This window comes from Neolamprologus multifasciatus, chromosome 6 (assembly GCF_963576455.1).
Source record: "Neolamprologus multifasciatus chromosome 6, fNeoMul1.2, whole genome shotgun sequence".
NCBI lineage: Eukaryota > Metazoa > Chordata > Actinopteri > Cichliformes > Cichlidae > Neolamprologus > Neolamprologus multifasciatus.
Genome location: NC_140444.1, coordinates 23,602,881 through 23,627,441, shown reverse-complemented (window position 1 = coordinate 23,627,441; position 24,561 = coordinate 23,602,881). Strand labels below are relative to the sequence as shown.

The window sequence follows — 24,561 nt, the reverse complement described above, 5'->3', positions numbered from 1 at the left end:
CATGTACAGTTACACAATGTAGTTGATCAGGACCCTAATGGCTGCGATCGTTTCAACCAGGCCGGCTGACGGGGAAGTGGTACTGACTCTAAAAATATAAAAGGTCACGCTGAGTGGATTATGTGGCAAGAACGGAGCCACCGTCCAGCTCGGCAGGAGCCCTTAAATCCACTATCAGCCATAACCCTCAGCTCAGGGGCCAGGTGACGCTTTTCATGTCCTCCAATGGACAGACATCACAGAGGCATCCTCCACTTTGAGCTGCCCGTCATCAAACAATGCATCAAAACATCAAATCAATCCACCCCCACTGTACCCCTGTCTCAAGATGAAAGATGGGGATGGGGGGTTTGGGGAGGGGGGGTACACGAGCATACCCCACCCCTGCACGTCAATTCTGCACCTCCACTCCTTTCGTAAGCCATGGCACTTCCACACAGAGGCAACAGTGCAGTGGAAAAGTGGCATTTGACTTTTATTTGGGTTAGTTTAACAGCAGTTATCCAAATTTGTCCTTGTATTGCTTTGTTTTTTAACAGTGAGTGAGAACAGCTTATTTAAATTGCATCAATTCACTTTTACCTGTGTTTGAAACCTTTTAGCACTTGCTACACTTTGGTTAGTTTCATTCATTTATTTACTTGTCAGTCTAAAACAAATAGTTAATTATAGTGATTTTTGCAAAGCAAAAGATTCTTCTTTAAACCCATTACAGTGCAAAAGTTGTCTGTTAAGTAAATGAAAACATGAAGTCACTCTTGCTAGTTATTCATATTTTATAGTTTGTTGATCAAATAAAAACAAAGTTGCAGCTTATTCTAATGAGACGAATGAGATTATATTAAGCATGTGAGAAGCCCAGTATTAATAAATCCAGCTAAGAGCTGAATTACAACCTTGTTGTGCTCATTATATGACTAATCATCCAGATTTGAGGCATCAGGTGCACGAGCATGCTCTATGTCGCTGTAACCATATGCCCTGAGCCTAAGAAGTCCCTTTTGTGCCCCAGAAATTCCCCATTACCATTTCTTTAGGCATATCAAGGGATAAGCAGACGTTGTCCATTGCCATGTTGTACATGGTCATTGTTTTGTTTGTATTAAAGCCCACTAAAGCCTGCCACAAAGCTAATTGATTGGGTGGAGTTTTCTTGTGACCGTTCAGATCCTTGGAGAGGTTCTTTAAGTGTTCCCGGCTTCTGTGGGGATGGAGAAAAGCCATTTGTTCGGAGGGGATCAGATCTGAATAGCTTTGTGCTTGCCATTCAGATCTTAGCAGGGGCGTGTGCACCCAGCTAGGAGGAAAAAAAAACCCTAAAATGTGTGGTTTTGATTAATGACTAATTCCACCCTGAAAGGCAGTTTTTGGTAGTCTTTACCAGTTAATCCCTTAAAACGTGGAATCACACCCAAACAGTGGGCTGCTGGTATTGTTGTACGACCCATAATGCGAATGAGAGGAAAGGTTTGCAATGGGATCCACAGCCGTGAATGCTCCCCCTAGCTCTACGGCACGGACCCTTATACCCTGTTCTACAAGAGTCGCACAGGTTGTGACATAATGAAAAACAGGATGGGAAATAGATGGATCGCGCACGTCTTCAAGAGCAAAGGTGCACTAAGGTGAAAACGGTAGTGATGATGATGCGGTGGCGGGGTCAGAAGTTCAAATCGATGCCTGATCACAGGTGTCGTGGCACCCGAGGCAAAAAGGGTTTCTTGTGGTCTGCTCTTTAAAGATTACATAACCACACTGAACCCTCTTACTCGAAACTGAATCCATACCTCTTTTTTCCTATTAATTTTCCTTCTTTGTTCCATTAAGTCATCAGTGTTACTCACTAAGCCATCAATATTTTTATTCTTTCTTTTCTTACGCACCATGTGGGTGGGTGTGCATCAGTCTGAGTGAAATACAGAAGGAAAACTAGGTCAGTACTCTGTTCAGCTCAGGCAGAAGCGGCTCACATTCAAATCGCCTCCCCATCCACATTTTTCCTGGTGTGTGTGCCACTGAAAACCTTCCCAGCAAAAACACAGCTGCGCCTCTACGCCCGGCCACCGCCTGACTTCGCCCATCTCTCTTTGGCTAGTTCGCAAGGCTAATGTTAACCTCCTCCTGTCTGCAGTGTGAAATCCTGCATCGCTGCTCCTTTCTGTGCTCTTCTCTGCTAGCTGGGGCTTAGCGAGAAGAGCACTGTCTCTCGCGCCCGTCTCCACAAGTAGAGACACACAAAGACCCCCACCAGACTCTATTTTCCCCCCTCAACGCTGAGCTCCCAAATCCAAACTGACAGCCATTCATGCCCAGAATACCTGGGCGAAAGCTGAGGGGGGGAAACACTATCTAGGTGTAGCAGGCAAATCCGCTCTTGTTCAACGGATCTATGAAGCCTCCTGCATAAGGCAACTCATCAGCACTTTTCCTCCCATTCTGCACCTCGTTTTCTCTCCTCCCTTTCTCGCCTACTGTCGTATTGTACGGAGGCTAAGGTTTTAGCCCACTAGCCGCACAGAGTTAGCTTGTGCTGCGATTTTATTTGTGTACATGTCTTGGGGTCTTCGAGTGTTGTTGTTGAATGTGGGTGTTGGCACCAACGCGTTGCCTGGCATGAATGTAGCTACTCAGCAGACCAGAGCCTGTTTCTAATGATAAATCATGCAGGGTGTTAATGCAGCAGTGGGGTTTCTATAAATAGTTGCAGAGGGAGGGATGCTGATTGATTCAGAGGGGTGTGGGGGGAGGACTCCAAACATTTTTGTTGTATTCAAACACAGGGCTCCAAGATCTTCGTTCACCATGTGTGGTTTTTAAGTGCACAGCTGATCAGGTAGATGCATCATCAACACTTTTTTTTCCACATTCATTACACAAATCCATTGCTATACTAGCTGATTGGATTTTAAGGTAGCGAATCTCTAGAGTTTCGAAGCTAGTGACGGTTTTAGAAAAGCTGTCATGTTCTTTGTGAGGGGATAGATGCCTAGTGTGTGCTCGAGTGTGTGTGCGGTCTGTCTTTTTGTGTATGTGTTTGCAAGTGCGCTTGCAGGCCTGCTGACAGTGGCACTTCAGCAGAATGTTTGCCCTTTCCTTAGTCCTTTGATGTGACCAGGTCCCGCTGTGATAATGAGCCCTGTGCCCCGCCGCAAGGTGAACATCCTGTAGTTCGCCCGGGGCTCTGCCAGAGCAGCAGCCCAACCCCCCACCACCACCACCACACCGCACCACCACCACACACACAGAGGCACAGAAGAATGGAGAAGCCGATCTCTGCTCAGCTTCCACACAGTGCATCATATGAACACACTGACAGCATTGGCTTGACACAGGAGCATCTTATGTAAAAATTCAAATGACTACTTAAATTATCTATAGGATGAATGTGGTGACTTATATATATATATAGTTTTTCCTCTATATCAGTAAATGTATTGAAATATCTATAGCCTGCTACTACTATCTAGAGATGCATTGATTGCAATTTTCTCAGCGAATACAAATATTTTTTCTGTTTTAAGTGACGCCTTGCGTACCAGCTTTCTTTCTAAGAACTATAATTGACAGCATAGCCAAACAAAAATCTACTTTTCTTCTTTATAGTCAAATAAATAATTAAACTTTACTCAAAGCTGCAGTAAATTGCAGGATCTTTTCTCATTTAAACAACTAAAAATAAGGTGCTCTGTTGCAGAAAGGAGTTACAGATAAAGAAAATGTGTTGCTGTATGCTCACCTTTACCTATCATATTTTACCTTAAACAAAAGCAAGTGCAAGAGATTTGTATAACAAAAGAAATGTTACTGAAATTGTTTTCCAGGATCACCAAACAGGATAGTTGATATTCTGTGTGAGTTTAGTGTTTAGGTTTGTTGTTACATTTGTTTTCGTTTCTTTTTTCGTTTCTTTCTTTTTTTTTACTTTATACTGTCTGCAGTTTTTTTTCTCCTTTATTTGCTTTGATCTGTTGCTTATACCGAGGCTCTGCCCTCTGGATAGCTTTAGCTTTAGCCGCTTCCCCTCTGTTAGCTTCTTGAAAATGTCCGTCTTAAGTGAGTGAGGGTGAGTTAAATATTTAGGTTTGCTGTTACATATGTTTTCACGGTCCTTTTCACTCACACTGAAAAACTCTCAAATGACCATATCCACTCGCTTACGACATGTGACTGCGCATGGCATGTGCCTGTGAGTGAGCTGTGCCGATACCACTGTGTGTGTGTTCTGCATACATGGTGAGAGCCAGTTCGTAATCAGACATATATGACGTTGGCTGATTGTGGTCCCTGGACAGTCGATGTCTGCTGCTAACAATGGTCTATATAAGCTGTTCCTCTGCGCTTCATTTTTCCATTGTTGTCTAATATTTGTTAAAAACACAAACCAGTTGGTAATCAAGCAAATATGGACGTTATACTTTATCGAGTACGCCCAATGCTATCTTGTTGCATTAAATGGGTTCCAAGAGGTAGAGGTGCAACTGAGGCCTTCATAGTTCAAATTTGTTCCCAGTGGGAATTCGGGATGATAATCTTAAACAGAGTTGCCATCTTTACTTCTCATCTCAAGCATGACATGTCTCAGTGTGCTTTTTTAATTCTTCTTTCACCACAGCAATTTGACCAGATCGGATCTACACACACCTGATGTATCGCTTTCAACATGACAGAAGTCACAGTAGTGGGTAGTGGCTTTGTACCTTTGTGAGCTTCTTTAAATAAAAGATTGCTCTACACAGCATAAATAAGAGAACGCTTTCGTCATTTGCCTGCCATTGTTGTAGCAATACAGCTCTGACCTCATCGACTACAAGCTACGTGATGTACTTACTCCAAGGCTTGATACCTATTCTGAAATATCTTGCATCGCAGTCACGTCTGAATGAACCTGTGAAGAACATGATTGATGTTATTATTGATTGATTGATGTCATGTCTAAAAAGGTTTTAGCACATTGCTTGTTGTTGTTCAGAGAAAAAATGCAATACAAAGAGTCTCATTCTTTATTTATCTGATAAAACCCTATAAAATAAAACCCTGATTTTGCTTCAGTTACAGGAAGGAATTTGGACTACAGTTACCGTAACACTTATTTAGTAAAACATAGTTTCACAACATGGAATAGATTACATGGCCCTATTCAAACCCTCTTCACCTCCTGTGTGTACCCTTTTAGAGCCAGCGCTCTTTAAAAACAGACTCCCTGTCGTCACATCACTTCCCTCCTTCTACTTTTTGTGGCTTAACGTGTAAGGAGGAAAATGGCACCTGGATCGTTTCTAATGTTCTGTTCCTTTTCCACTCTGCTCTTTTTTTTTTCTTTTTCTTTTTAAATAGCACCGCGACATATAGAAATTAAGAGTTGAACACTTTAAAAAGCGGATAAAGTCTTTTCATGTGAGGCAGGCACATTTCACACAAATTATCATCTTTGCTCGTTGAGAATGTCAGCGCGAGAGCCAGCCGCGATTGGTTTGCTCGGAGCGCACGCTCTTCATGCCAGCTGAGGGATGATGGGTAATCCATCTCGTCCTATTCTGACGCGGTGAGGAAAGAGACACTTGGCTGTTAACAGCTCTTTTGTGTTCACGTGCAGCGTTTATGTATTTAAGTTATTAAACATGTGGTTTACACAACCTTCATGTAGCTTGAAATATTTTAAAGCACGTCGTGTGTGTGTGCGCGTGTGCGTGTGTAGGTGGGGTTACTTAAAGTGTTTGACATCAGCTATAGCTGTCATGTCTGTGGGTGCAGTGTCAGTATTTAGAGGGCAGCATGACAAGTTTCCTTGCCTGATACATTTACGCTGAAGCTTGGCCACTAAAGCCATGAAATTGAACATATGGAGCGTGGCTATTTTTGCACTAAACTCCACTCAGCTGCAAGTTTGGGTTGCTCTTTATATACCTCTTTATTTTTAGTAACTGGCTACTGCCTTCAGTCTCACTGCATGTCTTCAACTACAAGAACCCTCAACAGCGCTAAGAGAGAATACCTGAATTTTTTGATTGGAATAATGAGGAGATGGCAAGGAGACATTTGGGAGGGCATCGCAGATGTATACTTCTCTCTGGGGTATGCTTTTCTTATTATTCGTAGCCTCCTCTGCTGCTGTCCCTGTGGTTAGCTTCGCTTGTTCGTCTCATTACCCTCGGCACGTGGCGCTCCTTCACTTGCCGCCGGCCCAGCTTTCTTCTCCATTAATTGGGTTTCGTTACATTAAGCCCCCTGGCCAAGGGGCCATCCTGCCAATAAAACATCCCATTTTTAGCAGTCCTCTCAAAGCTGGTGGGGTTCAACCTGCTCTGCGAATGGTAATTGGTTATTTACTTAAGCTTCCTCAGGTTGGTCTCTGCTGATTTTTTTTCTTTCCTTTTTTTGGTACAAGGGGGAGGTACAGTGCCTTTTCATTCCCATGCTGTAAAGCTACTACAGGAGAATGTTTGCTCACTTTTGTTGGGTAAAGGTTGCACAGCTTGCGCACAAACACACCTGAGAGTGAACACCTGGTTATGAGGGCGACTCTGTAGGATTTCAGTAGTGGACACACCCTCGCTTCATACTCCCAACTACTGACATTTACAGAGCCTTTGTGTCTGTAATCTCGTCTTCTTCTTTGAGCCCATTATCAATGGAAACAGTAGCTAAAGATGTACTTAAACAGTCAAAGGAGGGTGTGGAGGACCTGTGATTCACTTATGCTGAGAATCATATGTTCTTCTTTTAAAAACTTTTTAAGTGAAGATTTTCCTGCAAATCTTTGCTGATGGGTCTTATAATTACAGGCCAGTCCCATGTTGCATTTTCTCTTTGTTTCATTCACATCCTCGGCCCTCACCTGCAAACCCTTTCCCTCCAGAGTGCAGAAAATCCTGCGAGGTGAGGTTGGGTTTTGTGGTGAGGAGGGCTTCTCAGCGAATAGACTTAGCAGCATGAGAATCCATAGCCGCCGTTTGAGCTGACATCTCCCCAGCTGTTTGTGAAACACCTCACATGGTTTCTACACACTTGATTGTAGCTGCGGGCGCAGAGAGTCCTCATTGCATATAAATTACAGAAGTGGGAAGTGATTATTATAAAATTCCCGCTTTCCCTTTTTTCCACTCCACTCTGCAGAAGTGGTATAATTGAGTGGAGTACAAAAGCTGTGCTGTGAGGGGAGAGAGATGCTTTAAAAAGGCAATATTGCAGGGATGGCTGTTCCGTACACCACGTAGACACATGTATAAACGTGCAAATTCTTGTTTTACCGACTGTGACACGATGTTGGTGGAATATGACAGAATACAAGATCACAGACGTCGGCGTGTCGTCAGAAAAATCAAGGCAGGAGGGTGGGGGACAAAAAAACAACCCCAACAAAAACAAAAAAGTGAAACGTCCCATTTTTCTTCCCCACCCCCAATTTCAGACGGCACGCCAAGTCACTGGCTCCCCTTGCTGAAACACACTGGAGTGTCTCCTCCATGGAGGGCTTCCTGCCAGCTCCAGTTCCGCACAATGAATTTCTCTTAAAACCACATCTGAAGGGGTTTTTTTTTTTTTTTTTTTAAAGGGCCGGCCAAGCCTGGATATGAAATTCCAAATGGAACGTTTTTCTTTTCAATCCTCGCCGCCTCTCTTCTTTCACTCTGCCTGAAAAATATGAATAGAAAGATCTTAAGCCTATTATTTCTCCTGTACAATAAAGGGGACCTCCAATATGGATGCCCTCCATTGCAACAGTGTCGCTACTGCTGCAGCCAGTAGGGCTTCATGAAGGGTATGAGAAGGAATCAGATTAGGACATGGCATGACCCTCATGGCTGTTGTCAGGAGTTGGGTGTCTCCAGCTCCTTTTTTCAGGAAATTGTTAATGGTGTCAGTTTTTAATTTTTTTTTTTATTTTTTTTTTTAATTATGGTGGTAAAACCACCAGAGGTATTGCTGGTTGCCCCAGCAATACCTCTTTGCATGTAATCAAATAAAAAAACATCTAAACCAGGATTTGGCTTGACCCTGATACGGTTTGCACAATCAAATTTTATGTATATCTAGAGTATAATGAAGCTGTTGAAAGCCTGACGGACAATTTATTTCCTTTCCTTTTCGAAAGTAAACTACAGTTAGGCAATGCAATTTGCGTAAAGTGTGCACCCTAAACCGGCATAAATTTGCTATTGGTCACATAGGCCTGCAGGTTTTTCCCTGGTGGATCTTTTTTTTCCCCCCACAATGGAAGCAGTTTATTAAGAAGTTGAGAAAAATGGGATTTGACAGCTGTAACTGGGAAGAGCACAAAAGAGGGCTTCTCCACTGTGGCATTAAACTCAAGCTTTCTTAGGTGCTAAGAAGTTAGTCGCCCTGCTTTAAAATATTGTTTTAAATGTTTTTATTTTATTTTATTTTAGTTCTATGTGTACACACAAACATGAGAACTTTTTTTTTTTTTTTTTTGTTTCCAGCTGGCTTTTCTTTCGATATTGGGGAGCATAGCAGGTTTTAACGATAGCATTCCAGGTTCTTATCTCATTCCCACACCGTAACAAATGGGAGTGGAGAGGCGTAAAATAATATGTGTGAGAATACTGTCATTTAGCCCCTGGTGGAGGCATGTCTCAGCCACTGTAGGCCTAGTTAGTCCCCTCTTTTTAGGCTTAGCAGCCTTGCTAATAGGCCTAACCTTCTTAAGGATGAGGCTGGACACTAACCTTTGGCTCTTTGTTGACCAGGGAATGCAACACACCTGGGCTGGTGTGAGAAAATTACACCTCTACATCCTTGGCTTAGTTTTCAGGCAGGGCTTCTTTTGTGTAAGAACAAACTTTACCACATGTGCAGTGTAACCTGTGCTTTATGGTGCCGTAACAGCCCCATCTCCAAACCGGGAACTGAATTGGCCTGAGAAGATGAGATTCCCGGCATGATTTGGGACCCTGATGAGAATGATGGTTCATGCAGCTGGACACGTGCACACACATACTACACGTACTGCTCTTTGAGGACATTCCCAGAAGGTGGTGAGATGGAGGGAGGACGGAGGGGGTTCTTAAGTTGAAGCTGGTGCCAGTCTGCGAGAGGTTCAGAAAAACTCAGACATTCCAGCCACCCCTGTGTCCGAGGAGTTTTTCTGTGTGTGTGTAAGTGGGCGAGGCGGGGCACCAGTCACCACTTAGCACTGCAGGAATGTCACCTTGGCACACATGTCACTAGACAACAAAGCGAGGGCTAATAAAGAACAGTCCATTTATTATTATCATCCTGTCATAATTCGATTCTTATCCTAAATTTAGATGGGTATCTTTAACAACGCTGCTAATCATGTGACTGTTTCTGGGAATAAAATCGATTACAGTTTCCTAAAAACTCGGGAGAGCTCATTGGGAGCCGCTCGGTGTAAGTGGCGTCTCACCCATCGGTGCACCGCCGTCTCTCCCGATTAGCCATATATCCTGTGGAGGTGATATTTTGACTTCAGCTCAGCTCTGGGCTCAGACTGTAAATAGTAGATTTAGCATGGCTAAGCATTACCATGTGTTCAGTGCAGCTGAAGCATGTAAGCACTGTTGGCTGGGGGTTGGGGGTTTTTCGGGCCTGGTTCGATCTATTTTAGTTTTCCAGAGGAAGCTCTCTCTCTTTCTCTTGCTCTCCGTCTTTCTGACTCAGCCTGGGATGAGGGGTCTGTGGCCAGGCCACTGTTGACGTGATTACCCCTGCATTAAGTACCGCTGCAGACATCTGTCTCACTCACGCTCTCTCCCCATAGCCAGAACCCCCACCCGCACCCCACCCCACCCACCTTTCTCCTCCTCCTCCATCCCTCATCTCTTCTTCCCCCGGCTCTTGGTCTGTAATGAACTCCCCTTATTCACCAGCTAATGACTGCCTTTGATCTCCCGCCTAAGACCTCTGCTCTGACTCTACCCTGCAAGTCTCTCTTTTCTCTCCCTTCCCTTTGCTCTATTGCTTGCTCGCTTCTATTCGCTCCACCTCTGTTTGCATCTTTCTCCCCTTTTCTGTCTCAGACATGCTCGCGCACCTCTTTTGACTTGTTTCTTTTTCTTTTTTTTTTCTCCTTCGGGGGATGTGGGGATTTTCAAACCTGCTGACCTAGGCTAAACAAAGTTTTGAGCTGCTGTGCCCAGCCTAGTAAAGAGAGAAGACATTCAAGAAATGTTTTTTAAAAATATATGTTTATAGTAACTTCTTGACCATACAATGAAAGTCAAGAAGGCACTGTGCTGCTGCAGAGCAGACCACCTGTACTCTATGAATCATGTGTGAGGGATCAGGGCCCCTTTTTCAGATGGAATAACACAAAAGGCATCGGCTTTTCACAGCATTTAAAAAATAAAAAAGTAAATCTTCTTGCATTTTTCTCCACAGTCCAACAAAGTCCCCGTGGTGCAGCCGTCTCATGCAGTCCACCCGCTCACCCCCCTGATCACGTACAGTGACGAACACTTTGCTCCAGTGTCCCATTCTGGCCATCACCCCCAGGATGCCAACAACAAACAAGGTAAGACACCAAAGAAATGCCACAGCAGTATCTGCTGTTCTTATCCCACATTTGAAATCCTTTTATCACACTGTGTGGAACTAAAAGGGGTTATTTCTTTATATATATCTATGTAAAAGTGAACACAAAAAACGGGGTTTGCTGTGGCACTGAACACTTTGTTGTCAGCAAGCTTTTACTGACTGAAAGAGTGAAAACTGTAGAAGGATACAATAAAGAAAGTCGTCACAGACACATTATAGGTCACCAGTACTTCTTAATGCAATAAAATGTGACATTGAAATGGATTTTTGCACCGTATTCGCTTCCAGGTGATCACATGGCAGCTGGATATGGAGGCTTCGATGAACCCTGACTGCATTTAGTTTTGTTTGGTTTTTTTTTTGCATAAATGTCTGGATAGACGGGAATCAGGAGAGAGAGGGGGGGAAAAGTGTCGCAGTACAGTCATCCTTCCTATCATCTCAAAGTGTGAGCTCATTTGAAGCAGCCTGTGGGATGGCACGCTGAGCTCTGCTGCCCTCTCCCTCTGCACTCTTTGCCTCTCAGTTATAACATCAAGCTGCAGCTCTGACAGCTGCGGAGGAGCTCCTGAGCCGTTTGGGAGCGAGCTCCTCAGCCCTGCACAGCTGGAGACTTTGGCAGCTTCTCGCTAATGCAAGGAAGAAAGGAAACAAAAAAAGACGTGGCCCATCCGCAGTTTTGTCCCGCACCTTGTCTCTTTTCTCTGCTTTCTTCTCCTGCGGCTGGCAGTTGAAAAAAAAGAGGAGGAGGGATCAGACAAGATGTGGGCGATGATGATGATGACGATGATGATGATGTTGAGGCTCGGAGGTTCTGAGGGACCAGCTATAAATAACAATGTGGAAATGAGCACAGGAGTACACAGAGTAGCAGAGATGAAGGGAGTGGGGACATTTAACGAAACAGTGCTCCACATATGTCAGAAAAATCACACGTCTGACATGTTTTCTCGAGGCAGGAGAGGATAAACAGGTAGCAGAAGGAAATAACGAAGCCACGGAAGATTTAACAGTTGTGTTGTCACGTTGTACAGTCTGAGGAAAAACGCTTTGCACCCGTTTCACTGTTCACGTTGGGTCTCTGACAATCAAGAGCTGAAAGGAGCCCTGGAGGTCCTTCTTCTCCTTCTTTTTTTTTTTTTTCGTACTATTTGATCTTTTTGCACCCGCAGCCCAACAGAAATCCATGTCCAAGCGATCCGGTTGCAGAATTAGCAGCAAATGATTTCCCTAGGCATATTCATGTGTGTGGATATCAGAAGAGCTAAGCCAAAATGCTTAAAACGAAATCTCTCTTATTCTCTTTTTTTCTTCCTCTCTCTCTCTCTCTGTCTCTCTCTCTCTCACACACACACATCGACCATTTGCCGCTCTGCACTCCTTAGTGGGCTCAGACTTTGATCTGCTCGTTAATTATGAAAAACAATCATGGATTTTCTCATTATGAGCCCTAATATGCACAAGGCCTGCAATGAGGGATGGAAGGTCGAGCGGAGGGGAGGGTAGTGGGAGGTGTGTCTGGGGTGGGGTGGGGGGGGGGTAACGACATATAACATGAATTTGATTAGTGAATACTTTTTTAATCCTCTTTTTTGTTTGTTTGTTTGTTTTGTTTTTTATGGTGACAGTCACATCGGTGTCACATGTTCAGAGTGGAAACGGGAGCGTGAAGCTTTGTCGGGATGTCAACGGGAACTGAAAAGGGGGGAGCGAGTAATTAGGCACCTTAGGGGTGTGAGTGACAAGGTTAACACGCCGGGGCGCTCTCTTCTTCCCCTGCTGCTTCAGCCATCGCCTGCTTCTCTTCTGCCCTCAGGAGAGCCCTAAAGGAGTGTTAGGTGGTGGATTAGTAGGCAGGGGAGTAGCGCTATCCGTGCTATGAATCCAGCGTTGCTACACTGGCTTTGGAGATATAAGCCTCCCACTCGGCCAGCCTCTCTGAGGAGGGAGGCCCCCTTCAGACCCCAGCCTGGAGAGAGAGAGAAGGAGGAAGAGAAAAGATAGAGGCAGGGAGAAAAGGCTGGCTCCAGCTGGGATTAGAAGATGGTGTTAATCTGGAGGCATTTGCCCTCTTTTCTTTGTGTGTGTGTCTGCGTGAGCACACATGTAGGCACATTCCAGTTGCCTGTGTATAAACAGTATTTGCTGATATCTTCAGACTTTTATTGTTACTTGCACAACTGTGAAATAAGAAGGGGGAAAAAATGTGTGTTAAGACAAAAAAACATGAGACCTTACAGATGTTAAACGTTCGTCGCCCCGCAGCCCATTTCTCACTAAGTCTTCTCACAGAAAGATACCCCTTGACCTTGAAGCCCAGCAAGAGCAGGCGAGCTGGAGATAGAGGAGCTTAGTCCTGGAGATCCACAGACAGCTAGTTGGTGTCAATCCTGTGTCTACAGGGAGAGCCACAGCCTCTGTCATAAAGATGAAGCCTCAATTATCCAGCTTAAAGATGCTGAAACACACTGGAAGGAGTCGAGCTTAAGCGGGGAAAATATTATCCCCCCCTTTCACGGGTTGATAATGTGAGGTCAAGAAGCCATGCTGATGCCCTGGTGTGCGCCCTGTTCCGAAACTGGCAGTTCATGACTTTAACCAGAATGTATGACTGAGGAATATGCAAACCCGATGATAATCCTAACTTTAGGTTCCTTGAAAAATATCCCTTATGGACATATTTTAGCGATTTTATATATATAATCGCTAAAATATGTCCGTAAGGGATATTTTTATTTTTTTTGCTAACCTGCTGCTTGCGCTGTTTCCTCCTTATCTGCATTCTGCCTATCTAATAGTTGTGTGTTGTTTTTTTTTCTTTCTCTTTTGTTTGTCCAGGAATGCCCAGGCATCACCCCGGACCAGACATGCCCAACTTCTACTCCTTGTCTCCTGGAGGAGTGGGGCAGCTCACATCACAGCTGGGATGGTGAGTCACAGGCAGATTAAAGAAAAAGCCTGCACGACTGATTCATGCAAAAAGGGACCAGAAACTATGCAGCGTTTTTACATCTTATGGACAGTGACACTGTACCGGCTTTGTGTACTGAATAGAGAAGTACTGGCCTGGAACAGCAGCTTCCTCTGGGAGGTCCGCCTCCGGTGGTTTGTGCTGCGCTGCTGTGGCCACAGCCACACCACTCGACTGTGTGCCCAGCACATGTCAAACACATCGCCGCATTCGTGCCCCTGCATAGCCATATGGCTGCTTAACCATTATCAAAGCTTTCTGGAAGCGCTTCTCTCTCTTTCTTTCTTTCTGAGACTTACTTCAAGTGCTTTTCTTTAGCCCTGTTCCACTGCATCCTTGTTACTTCCTGTGCTTTTTTTTTTTCTATCCCCCAAACATACCTCTCTCACTTTCCCCACTATCTCTTACTCTGCTGGCTTTAGGGCAAACACTGAGTGAAGACAGATGTAACGTCCACGAGCAGGACACTTGATCACATATGACCAGAAGTCTCCACCACCTTTCCTCCTCATGCCCTTGTAAATCTGACTAACCCACTTTTGATTTAAGGAGTTAGGCTAAGGACAGGCGGCTGTTTTATTTAAAAACAAATTCCTGTTTTTCTACACCCACTGATTTTTGGTTTCCTAGGCAGAGTCTATACCTAGCAACAAGTCTGTTAGACTGAGGGAGTGGTGCATTTGCACTTTAGAACCATGTTGTTTGACACTTCACTTTAATTTTTTTTATTCATTCATTAAAGAGAAGCTATAACCATGTTGTTAAAATCTAACAATATTATGAACTATTGATAGAAAAGTTAAAAAGTGAGATCTAATCACAAATTCTGAAATATGACAAGCGTAAAAACACGGTGAAAGAGACAGTCTTTTTTTTTTCTCACTTTAATGCCATTTGGAAGATATTTTCCACTCCTCTGATCCTCTTCTTAGTCTTTAATAATCAAAATGTCCTGTTATTGCAGGTTCCCGCACCACATGGTGCCAGGTCCCCCAGGTCCTCACGCCACAGGAATCCCTCACCCGGCCATTGTCAACCCACAGGTCAAACAGGAGCCACCTCATGACGGTGACATCATGCACATGTGAGTCCTGCAAACACAAAAAATATTGCCTTAAAGCTCGTGCTGTCACTCCTCTATCAGCACTTTTTGACACAACAAACTTCCAGGTATTTGTGTTCTCCTCCACTCGCTATAGGAGGGCGATGCTCAGCAAACCCTCTCCCAGCGCCTTGTTCTCTTTCTCTTGATGTGAGCAGATAAATGGCGAGGGCCCACGCTCTGCTGATAACAGGCCTATGCTTCATTTGGCCTCTGGGATCACAACACTCTTAGCTGACAACAGATACAGGTCCTAGATTAGTGCTAAGAATTCACATCCTCAGCGTGTGCAGTGGGAAGTGCTGTGAGAGCCCTGAAGTGGTTATCACTGATATTTCCATTATTCATGGACATCTTCCTACCAAGACTGTACTGGTATCAAAAAGGTTGTTAGAAAGTAAGGCGAGCAGTGTTTTCTTTTAGCGCGAGAGCATTTGGTTTTAAGTATTCACCAGTGTGCTACAGACAAGAAAGTTTGGTTGCCATTACTGGTGAAGTAATCTCTCTGCATGAAGGGCTGCAACTATACAACTGCACATGATTAAAGAGGCCGGGGCCCATGGCGTGGCAGCCCCTCTCACGCTGCCTTGCCATTGGTTGAGTGCAGCCAGACCCTCGCTGCTTTTGTCACCACGGCGGCACCATAATTTCCTTCTCCCGTTGCTTTGGACTTGTATTTATTTTGCTTATTTTCTAACTTTTTCAGTGTTTTCTCTTTCTCACCTCCTCCACTTTGTTGTCGTATTCCGTTTCTCTACAGGAAGCCGCAGCACGAACAGAGAAAGGAGCAGGAGCCCAAAAGACCGCACATCAAAAAGCCGCTAAACGCCTTCATGCTCTACATGAAAGAAATGCGTGCGAACGTGGTTGCCGAGTGCACGCTGAAGGAGAGCGCCGCCATCAATCAGATCCTGGGACGAAGGGTGGGTCGCGCAGTATGCCTATATGCCGATCTCTAGCTTTCTTTCTTTTTTTCCCCCGAGTTTATCTTTGCTGATTGAGTCGAATCGCGGTGAGATCATAGTTTATGTCATGTTCTCTGAGGAGGCTGCTCGATTAGCTGAAAAAGTGCAACGATTTCTCCCCTTTATTAGCAGTCTTTATAAACTGGTTGTGATTATTGCCCTGATGATGCTCAAGCCAATTACTTCCCCTTTCCCCCTAAAGCCCCACACCCACCTCTCTCTGTCTTTCAACAGCACAGACACAGGCTGCCTGTCTAACTGACATTTAATCAGATTGGCTTTAATAAAATATGCCTGTATAATGGCACGGTTGGAAATGACAAAATTTGTTCCTTTTGAGGATTGGGAAAAGAATGGAACCACAGAGCCATGTTAAAAGCCTTAACGAATAGGCCTGGCGGTTGAGGCAGCCAGCCACAGCAAAGCCTAGTTTGTGGTCTGCGTAGGGTAATTGCTTGCTGACATAGTTTGAATAAAAAGCACTGCTAAATTGGAAGCAGTGTTTTCATAAGAAATCAAAGTCCCCCCCCCTTCCCTTTCTTGTCTCCACCCCCTCTCCCCTACTTTTTTCTCTCTTTCTCTCACTCTTGCGCATGTTAATCTCTTCATCATGTCCCCCCCCCCTTCTTCTTTGTGTCTTTCATCCCCCTCGCTTTTTTTTTCTTTTATACACATGTGGAAGTTGAAAAGTTTTTTCCCCCCTTCTATACCAAAACACCAGCGCACGCCTCTACGCAGAGAACATGCAAGTGCATGCCAGTAATTGACTGTATGCTATTTTTTTTCCTCCCCCTTAATCTCCTTTGTACTGAAACAGTGGCATGCTTTATCTCGAGAAGAGCAAGCTAAGTATTACGAGTTAGCCCGCAAGGAACGGCAGCTCCACATGCAGCTCTACCCAGGCTGGTCCGCTCGAGACAACTATGTGAGTATCAACAGAACAGACTGACAGAGGTGCGCATGCGTGCGTGTGTGAATGTGTTTGTGTTGATTCATGTTTGTTTATGTCAGCGTTGCATGACTTGTTCTTAAAATGCCACACAGGAATGACACACACACACACACCAACACACTAATTTGCACCAGTCCTCCTCCATGCTAATGGGGTCCATTTGTAGACCCTTTGTTTCAGCCTAATGTGTAATTCATAACACTGTGATTCACTGTTATAGTGCCATCCACACTAAAATGGATTGTAGTATCACGGACACTATTATTGCCATTGTGAGTGAAAATTGCCTGGTAATGGTTACTGCGCTCTTTGATGTTCCATATCGGCTTCGGATGTAGAAAGCAACTGTTAGACTGAGTCGAGGAGGCTGGATTATACATGCGGCGTTCAGCAGTAGCAACCTCTGCTCCCCCAGCTGCCCGTTTTTTTGTTTGTTTTATTTTTTGTTTTGTTTTTTTGTTTGTGAATCTGGGCGGTTCAGCTGGATTTTTAGGATGAAGCCTGTGTTTATTGTTACAGCATTTATGTGTACTTACGTGCTGCTGGATGAGAGTCCAAATGTGTTATCGAGTGACGTGTGACGTGTATGAATCTTTGTGAGTGTGTGTGTTTGGGAGAGAGAGAGAGAGAGAGAGCACCAGCCTTTATTTAAAAGTGTGGCTCCAGCACTCACATTCACTCCACCACCAAAGTGCTTTGTGGTGTTTATCTGCCTCCCCTCGGACACCGACAGCATCCCTCCTCCTTCTGCCTCCACGGCTCCACTGCCAAAATGCCTCGCTGAGGTGGGGTGTGTGTGTGTGGGGCGGGGGATTGTTCATAGCTCTGCTCCCAGTGAAGCACAGCAGAGTTAAAGATGCGCATCATCGCTGCATTGGTGACATTTGGGCCGGATCCTGTTGAATTTCCTGTTTTCTCAGTAGTTTTGATGTTTAGAAGGGGGTTAGAGGAATGGCTTTCTATGTGGCACACGACGAAGGTAACGATAATGGGTAGTGCAAAGTAGATGGTGTATCCTTGAGGAATTAGTTATTCTGTGACCGCTCCCACAATCACAGTATTACAGACAGAGCATCGTGCCTGGAAACACCCAAAATAGGTAACACACTGGCGTGGAAAAATCGTGTATCATTCATAGTTTTGCCGTGCACCCCCTCCTATCTCTCCCCACCCTTTCTCTCACCCACACTCACTCAGCTTCTCTTCTTCCCTGTCTGCCGCGGCAGTAGAAGGCAGATTAGCTCATGAATAAGTGGATTAGCAGACTTTGCAGCAGGAAACCAAAGTGCTGCTCATATTTGACTAGAACGACTCTACACTGCTATCTATACCTATAGTCTCCCCCCTGGGGATTTAGCATAAGCTAAAAAATCCTTACGCACTCCCACCACCTCACTGGAAAAACGAGTGCCACTCTTCACAGCCTAATTGCAGTGAGCGTTTTTAATTGCACTTCATGTTAATGTTTGTCATTTAAAAAATACGAGGGGGGGGGGGGGGGACGACTTCAAAGCTAGACACGGAGCTGTCAAAACAGCAGAACTTTCACTCGGCCGGGAATGGCCACACTTCAACAGGCCTGAAAACTATGGAAAAGCGGTCGAGAGGAGGTAGAGCACACTCAGGCTCTCCATCGGCCCGTCCCTCAGTGTCGCAGTTTGTGGTGGAGTCCAGAGTCTGGGTTGATGCTGGTTGGATGCCCAGCAGGGGATGAGTGAACATGGCAGTCAGCAGAAGGATATCAAGAGTGGTCTAGTGAGCGTGAGTGCTGGAGCCACACTTTATGCGTTCCTCTGTATATTTTTTAGGGAAAGAAGAAGAAGCGGAAGAGGGAGAAGATGCAGGAATCGGCCACAGGTAAGAGACGCTTCCAACTCCTGCCTCCTCGCTCATTTGGGAAACGCCGTTGTTTGTTGGTTTCATTGTGCAGTTGGGAATCACTTCCACCATCTTTCTGTGGGGTCGTGTTTTACAGCAAATTGCTGCATTTGCAGTAATGTTCGCCCTGTGAAACAAACCACTAACCTCTCATTGACTGACAGCTAGTAGAATCAGACTAACCAAACTAACCCACTCACTATGCTCAGTCTAGCCTCAGATTTGACTTGTGTACACCCCTTCATTTATATGTCTCTATCCCTGTCTTCTCATATTACACCTACTTTGGGATTAGTCTGTCCATTCTATACGACTGCTTACGGATTTCTGGGCTTTGCATTATTTGTTTGCCTGCTGCTCTACAGTGTGTCTTTCTGCTGACCTTGTTTAGCTGCGCTTCTGAGCCTCTTCCTTAGCACTGCAACTGTAATCCACTGAGCATTACTTCTTAAGTAAAATGTCAGTACTTCCTTTTGGTCTGTACAACTGTATAGGCCAGATGGACGGTTATGATCTTTTGCCGTCCGGATACCCTCTTTTTTAAAAAAGATGCAATTTTCTGCAGGTACAGGCCAGAGAATGAAAACGGCGTACATCTGAGAATATGGTAAGACAACCCCCCGACCTCTATGCCCTCCCTGTCTGGTCCAGTTTGATATATGTCAAGCTTTTTCTTTATCCTTCATTTCGTTCTTTAAAAAAACTGCTAAACACTGACTTTGAGAGAGTATGTGCTCACAGACTAATCCTAAAAAGGTCCACCCTAACCTTGCCATAGTCATTGTGTCAGCTGTGTTAAGGCCTGAAGAGGGGGTGTGTGTGTGTGTGTGTGTGTGTGTGTGTGTGTGTGTGTGTGTGTGTGTGTGTGTGTGTGTGTGTGTGTGTGTGTGTGTGTGTGTGTGTGTGTGTGTGTGTGTGTGTGTGTGTGTGTGTGTGTGTGTGTGTGTGTGTGTGTGTGTGTGTGTGTGTGTGTGTGTGTGTGTGGTTTGCTCAATGGCCTCAACACAATATACATTGAATCTTCTGCATGCAAGCGTATGTATGTACTGGTCAGTTCAGTGTCTTTGTGTTGGAGCTGGTTGGATGAGAACTCGTATGCTATTCGGGGGTAAAAGTGTCCAAATAAAGTAAAAATATTGCTTAATAAATCATGCAGCTCATGAACTCAGTGTTTTCTAAACATGGCATAAATAATACATCTGAAACTTTTTTTTTTTTTTGCTCTGGTGGAGGCTAAGATATCAGCTCAGCCCCATATGGGCTACATGTGTTGTCTTTCTCTGCGTCTTTGTAAAGCAGGGCAGGATCCAGCAGCTCGTCTGGCAGGAACTTAATGAGATGCTATACCTTTAATAAGATTTCATGGTATCTGGGCTTTCAGGGTGTCTATAATGCTCTCATAACAAAGGCACAATGTAGTCTCTTGCTCCCTTGCTTTTTCAACACGTTACCAATACGTAGAGAGATATCGATCCACACCAAATGTCAAGAAAGGCCTCACTGAATTGTCACCTGTCCTTTTTTCTTCTTTTTTTCTTTTTCTTAAGAGGAGGATTACTAGTCCCAGTATGTGGTAAAGGCAACTCTATTCCCCCCTCTCGATCTTCCTGACTCTCCTTGAGTCGCTCCTCTCCTTCCCTGTCTCTCCCTCCCTGAGAGTCTGGTAGCATCCTGTTATTCCGCTTCCTTTTGGCAGCAAAAAAAGCCGGGCAGATGTGACAAATCTGGTCTTACGTCAAAATCACCCCTAACCACACAAAGGTTTTCCACTTGATCGATTCCTGACCCAGTGGCTCTGCGAACCCAAAATTGGGCTTTTCTTTTCTTTCTCTGTCTCTCTCCTTTTTTGGTGACCACAGCCAGTTTTCAAAGAACAGAGAGCACAAGCGCTAAAAAGCACTTTATCTCTGATCCAATAATTAGCAGTGCCTAGCCACAGCGGGATGGACACCCTTGCTGATTCTCAGTGACAGCCTTAAACTAATATGCATAATACCAAGGATACTGCCACAACTCCCCAAGCCCTCAATTTATGCAGATCCCAAAGAGCAGGATTGAGGTTAGCTTGCTGTAGACGCCAAAAAGCATCTTTAAATGAACTCGTTTGTCTATTCCTTTTCATCTGTCCATGCCTCTAACCCATCTGTCTCTCCCCCGTTATGCAGAATCTGCAAAGAAATCTGTTAACGAGTTAATTTTGGGGACTCTGTTGTGAACACCTCTATTGTACGGAGGTTCAACATTTGGACGGTTGTGATGAAAAATATTGTGGTGACGTGCTGCACTGACTTTGTGCATTTTCATATTAAATGGCCTTTTTTAAAGGCCTGGCAAGCCAGGAGTTGAGCCTCAGAGCAGCATTTTATGGCGTGATGTCTGTTCCCTTTGTTATCTTTAGCATGTCAAACAGTGGTTCCACCACACAGCTGGCTCTCACCACAGTACAGTAGCTCTTAGAGAAGTCATTACTCTGACATTGTGAAATTAGAGTTTCCGCCTGTCTCTCTCGCCGCTCCTTCCCTCACACCCCTTTCTTTACACTAAGTGGAAATTACTCTTTTTGCACTTTTTTAAAACTCCCCTTTGCTATTTCTGCACCTCTTTATTTTGGTTCTGTCCATCTTGCTTCCTCTCGTGCTGTTAGCCTTTTGTCTGACTAAGCCCTCTGATTCACAGCTTTTGAGATTGTTATCTGGCTGAGACCCCTACATGCCCCCAAGGCTTTCTCCCGTTTCAGCCACTGCACATTTTTTTCACATGGGGGAGACACTCCTAACAAAGGTGGCTTTTTAATCTGGCTAACAAGGGCCCCCAGAGTCGCTGTAAAGCTGCATACAAGTTCACAGTTTTTGTTTGTTTGGGAGTTGCCACAAACTAGGCACGAGGTGGTATATTTTTATTTTGTAAATCAGGTGGTCCTGGATATGCATTATGAACATCTGCAGAGTGTATCAAAGGTCATTTGGAACCACACGCCCTGCTCCAGAAGCATAAAAGAAAGTGTTGTTCAAGCAGGAGCTTTGGTGGCCACTCTCGCTCATCTCCTCTTGTCTGTCTCAGTCGTGCCCCAGCTCTGCTCCCTCTGATGTCTGCAGCCAGAAGTCAGCTGTCAAAAGACTTTGATGAGCGAGGAGGGAGCGAGCGCGTTAGGGGAGAGAGAGGGCTAGAAAAGGCCCAGAAGAAAATCCCCCAGCAGACCCCGTTCTCCAGAGTTCAGAGTTTACCCAATCTCAGTCAACCGCCACTCATCCTTCAGTTTCCATTCCTCATTTTCTGCCCCCCCTCCCCTCTGTCTTTATTTGTCGCCTCTCATCTTCTCCCTCTCTCAGACTCTCATCACTCTCTACAAAATGTACAAAATCTGAGCAGCCAGCCACACACTCAGGCTGCAATTAGGCAAGATTCAGCGTCTGCCTCCATTTCCAGAGTCATTTCAATTTGGCAGCGAGCCTCTAGGCCACTGCGGCACAGCCCAGTGCCTCCACACCCAGCCTTATTAGTGACCTGGGATAATTGGGGAAGGAATCCGGATTGCGAAACTGACTGTGGGTCTCGCTCTGAGCAGCACGCGGGAGATCAGAGGATGTTTTTAAAACTGTACCAAAAAAAAAAAAAAAAAACTGGTGGGGGGATAGTTATGGGTAGGAGGTGGAGGAGAGATTTTAAATCAGAGTGACGCCCCAGCTAATGTTACTTTAGGTAGGAAATGGAATCGGAAATGTCTCCCTCCCTCTACCCCCCACCTCCACAAAGCATACACTGTGAAGTAAAACTACTCTCTCAGCACTTAGCATGTGAAGCCTCAGTTGAGTGTGTGGTTTTCGCTCAGAAGTAAAAAATCTTTCACACTGACATAGTTGTCTTACCCTGGCTTGGCAGCCTTATTTCAGCACCTTTTTCTTTTCTCTTGGGGGGTTCAGGTGGGGTGGGATAGGGGACGGAGTAGAAGGCTCCACATGGGAATAAATGAAGCTGTAGTTCTCCTGTTGTTTAGACTGGGGCCTGGAATTTGTTTTGATTGAGTCACGGGCCTATTGTGTCGTGGTTTGGCCAGCTGCGGTAACAGCATGAGGGTCCAGTCTCATGGCTTTTTTGTGATGACTTCTCTACTTCCTCTCTTCCTCTCCTCCACCCCCCTCCATCATCCCCCCTCCGGGGGCTCCTCGACGCATTGCAGCCTCTCGGAAGAGGCAAAAAATATGTGACCTCCATAAAACCCTCCCCTTGTGAGATGCTTATCTGTGAGTTATCAGAATGAAAGAGCCCCAGGTAACACAGCGCAGGCAGGCAAAGGACGGAGCGTCAAAAGGAAGTCGTGTTTATTATTAAAGGAGGCTAAACGACTATCCCATCTCTTCTTCCACTCGTTTTCATTGCCTCGTTTCGCACTACTCCACCTCTTCCTGCTCCACTCCTCTGTCCTGATGCTGAATATAAGTGGCGGTGGAGGCCCTTTGAAGCGAGACCACAGCAGAGGGAACAGTCATTGTGCAGGTCCTTTGAATGTGCCGCACCACCACCACCCTCCTCCCTGACATCCCCCGGTCTGCAGTGGCTCAGACTGAGCTGTGTGGGGGCACACGGCCAGACTTCACCCCCAGCAGTGCCTCCTCAGATGTGGGCAACACCTCCCCACACCCTCCTGTGCTCCCCCCTAGTCTCACCCACACATGCCTGAGGTTTGGGCTTTTGGGTGACTCCCCCTCTTCCTATTCCCCATTTGACCACAGCCAGACCCCACCCTTCCTCACGCTCCAATATTTTATGCAGGCACGTTTTTCGCTTCTCATATTTCTTTTTAAACTGTTAGTTTCTGATAATGCTTGTGGAACCAATACAAACCAATGTTTTCACTCTCCCCCCTCCTTTTTTTTAATGGATATTTTCTTTCATTGCCATCTCTTCCAGGTGTTTCTTCTAATGGGCCGTCTATTACTGTTTTTCCCCTTTCTTCCAACATTTTATTTTTTTTGCTGTTAAGAGCATCGCTGTGACACTTTTTATAGAGCTGTGGCTCCTTTGAAAAGCTGCCACCAATGCTGGTTGTGCGATACAAGGCCAAGGTCATAGCCGAGACACTCCAGCACACCAGGCTCAAGTCTGGGCCTGAGAAACAAAGCAGCTTAGGTAATCTGCCTGCACTGCTGGCTTGTTTACAGCCTAAAATCATCCAACTGTACTTTCTTGCCCTGTCAGAGAGCAATACAAGGAAAGTCTAAAAAGGTGATTCCTGCTCAGTAGCATCAGTGGACACATCTCCCAACCACAGGGTCTTTCTTCTCATGGTAGAGTCTGCACTCTCCACTTGACTTATTTTTAGAGTAATTTAGCAATTCAGCAATGTTTTCCTCCTTAATGGTACTGAAAAGAAACCCCAGCGCTTTTGTGCTGGGATTGAGGGGAGCTGAAGGGAATAGGGGTGGGTGGGGTGACGGGATGGAGGTCAGGGGGCTATAAGGCGTGTGGGTCCCAGCTGCGGGTGCTTTGATTCGGCCCGAGAGGTGAAAGCGGCGATTGAGGCGCGAGGCCGTGCCAGTTATCTTAACCTCCCACACTTCAAAAGCTGGGCAAGGGCTCGTCCCACTCCTTCCTCCCTCCCTCCCTCCCTCACATAGAGGCAAAGGAATTGGGGGAGAGTGAGAGAGAGAGAAAGGGGGGAGACTAAACCTTCACTCACCCTCTGAACAGAGGAGCGTTTCATTTCCTGCAAAAAAGACCGGCCAACATTCCTGAGCACTAATGTGGACGGAGGCGGAGGAGGAGACGGAGGGAGGCGAGAAGAGAGGAGGGGTCAAGTTGCTCCTGAATCCAAGTGTTTGTGTCGGCTGGACCTTGTGAAACACTGGCCTGGTGCCCCCTATAACCAACCACCACCACGCAAGCACACACCCCTGCTGTTAGCACTAGCTCTTTTTGAAAGACTCACACACACACAGACACACACACTCTTCTCGCCCGCCGCCCCTCAGGACTCTTCCCCAGGCAGGAAGGCCAGCGCTTTTCATGTCTGCGGTGGGGGGAAGGAAAAATGCTCCCCAGGAAACTGGGTGCAGGGCCGGGCGTGCGGGTCCGCTTTGAGATTCTAGGATGAAAAGAGGGAGGGCGGCGGAGGTAAATAAAAGCGACAGGAGCTCTCTCTTTTTCTCTGAGCCATGTGTTCCTTTCAGTTTCTGTC

General features: G+C 45.5%; 1 protein-coding gene across 6 annotated transcripts in view; it reads left to right on the top strand.

Annotated features, from left to right (window-relative positions):
* Window positions 1-24,561, top strand: part of lef1 (lymphoid enhancer-binding factor 1) — a 43,336-nt gene that overhangs the window by 14,285 nt on the left and 4,490 nt on the right. The window contains exons 4-10 of one of the 6 annotated variants that reach the window (XM_085161941.1): window positions 10,363-10,495; window positions 13,357-13,447; window positions 14,454-14,573; window positions 15,352-15,514; window positions 16,374-16,481; window positions 18,326-18,365; window positions 18,952-18,993. In XM_085161941.1, coding sequence (XP_085018067.1) covers window positions 10,363-10,495; window positions 13,357-13,447; window positions 14,454-14,573; window positions 15,352-15,514; window positions 16,374-16,481; window positions 18,326-18,365; window positions 18,952-18,986 — 690 coding nt within the window. In that variant the 3' untranslated portion in view covers window positions 18,987-18,993. Of the gene's footprint in view, window positions 1-10,362; window positions 10,496-13,356; window positions 13,448-14,453; window positions 14,574-15,351; window positions 15,515-16,373; window positions 16,482-18,316; window positions 18,366-18,951; window positions 18,994-24,561 lie in introns of all 6 variants that reach the window. The other 5 variants (XM_085161939.1, XM_085161938.1, XM_085161937.1 and 2 more) reach the window with 5 other exon arrangements.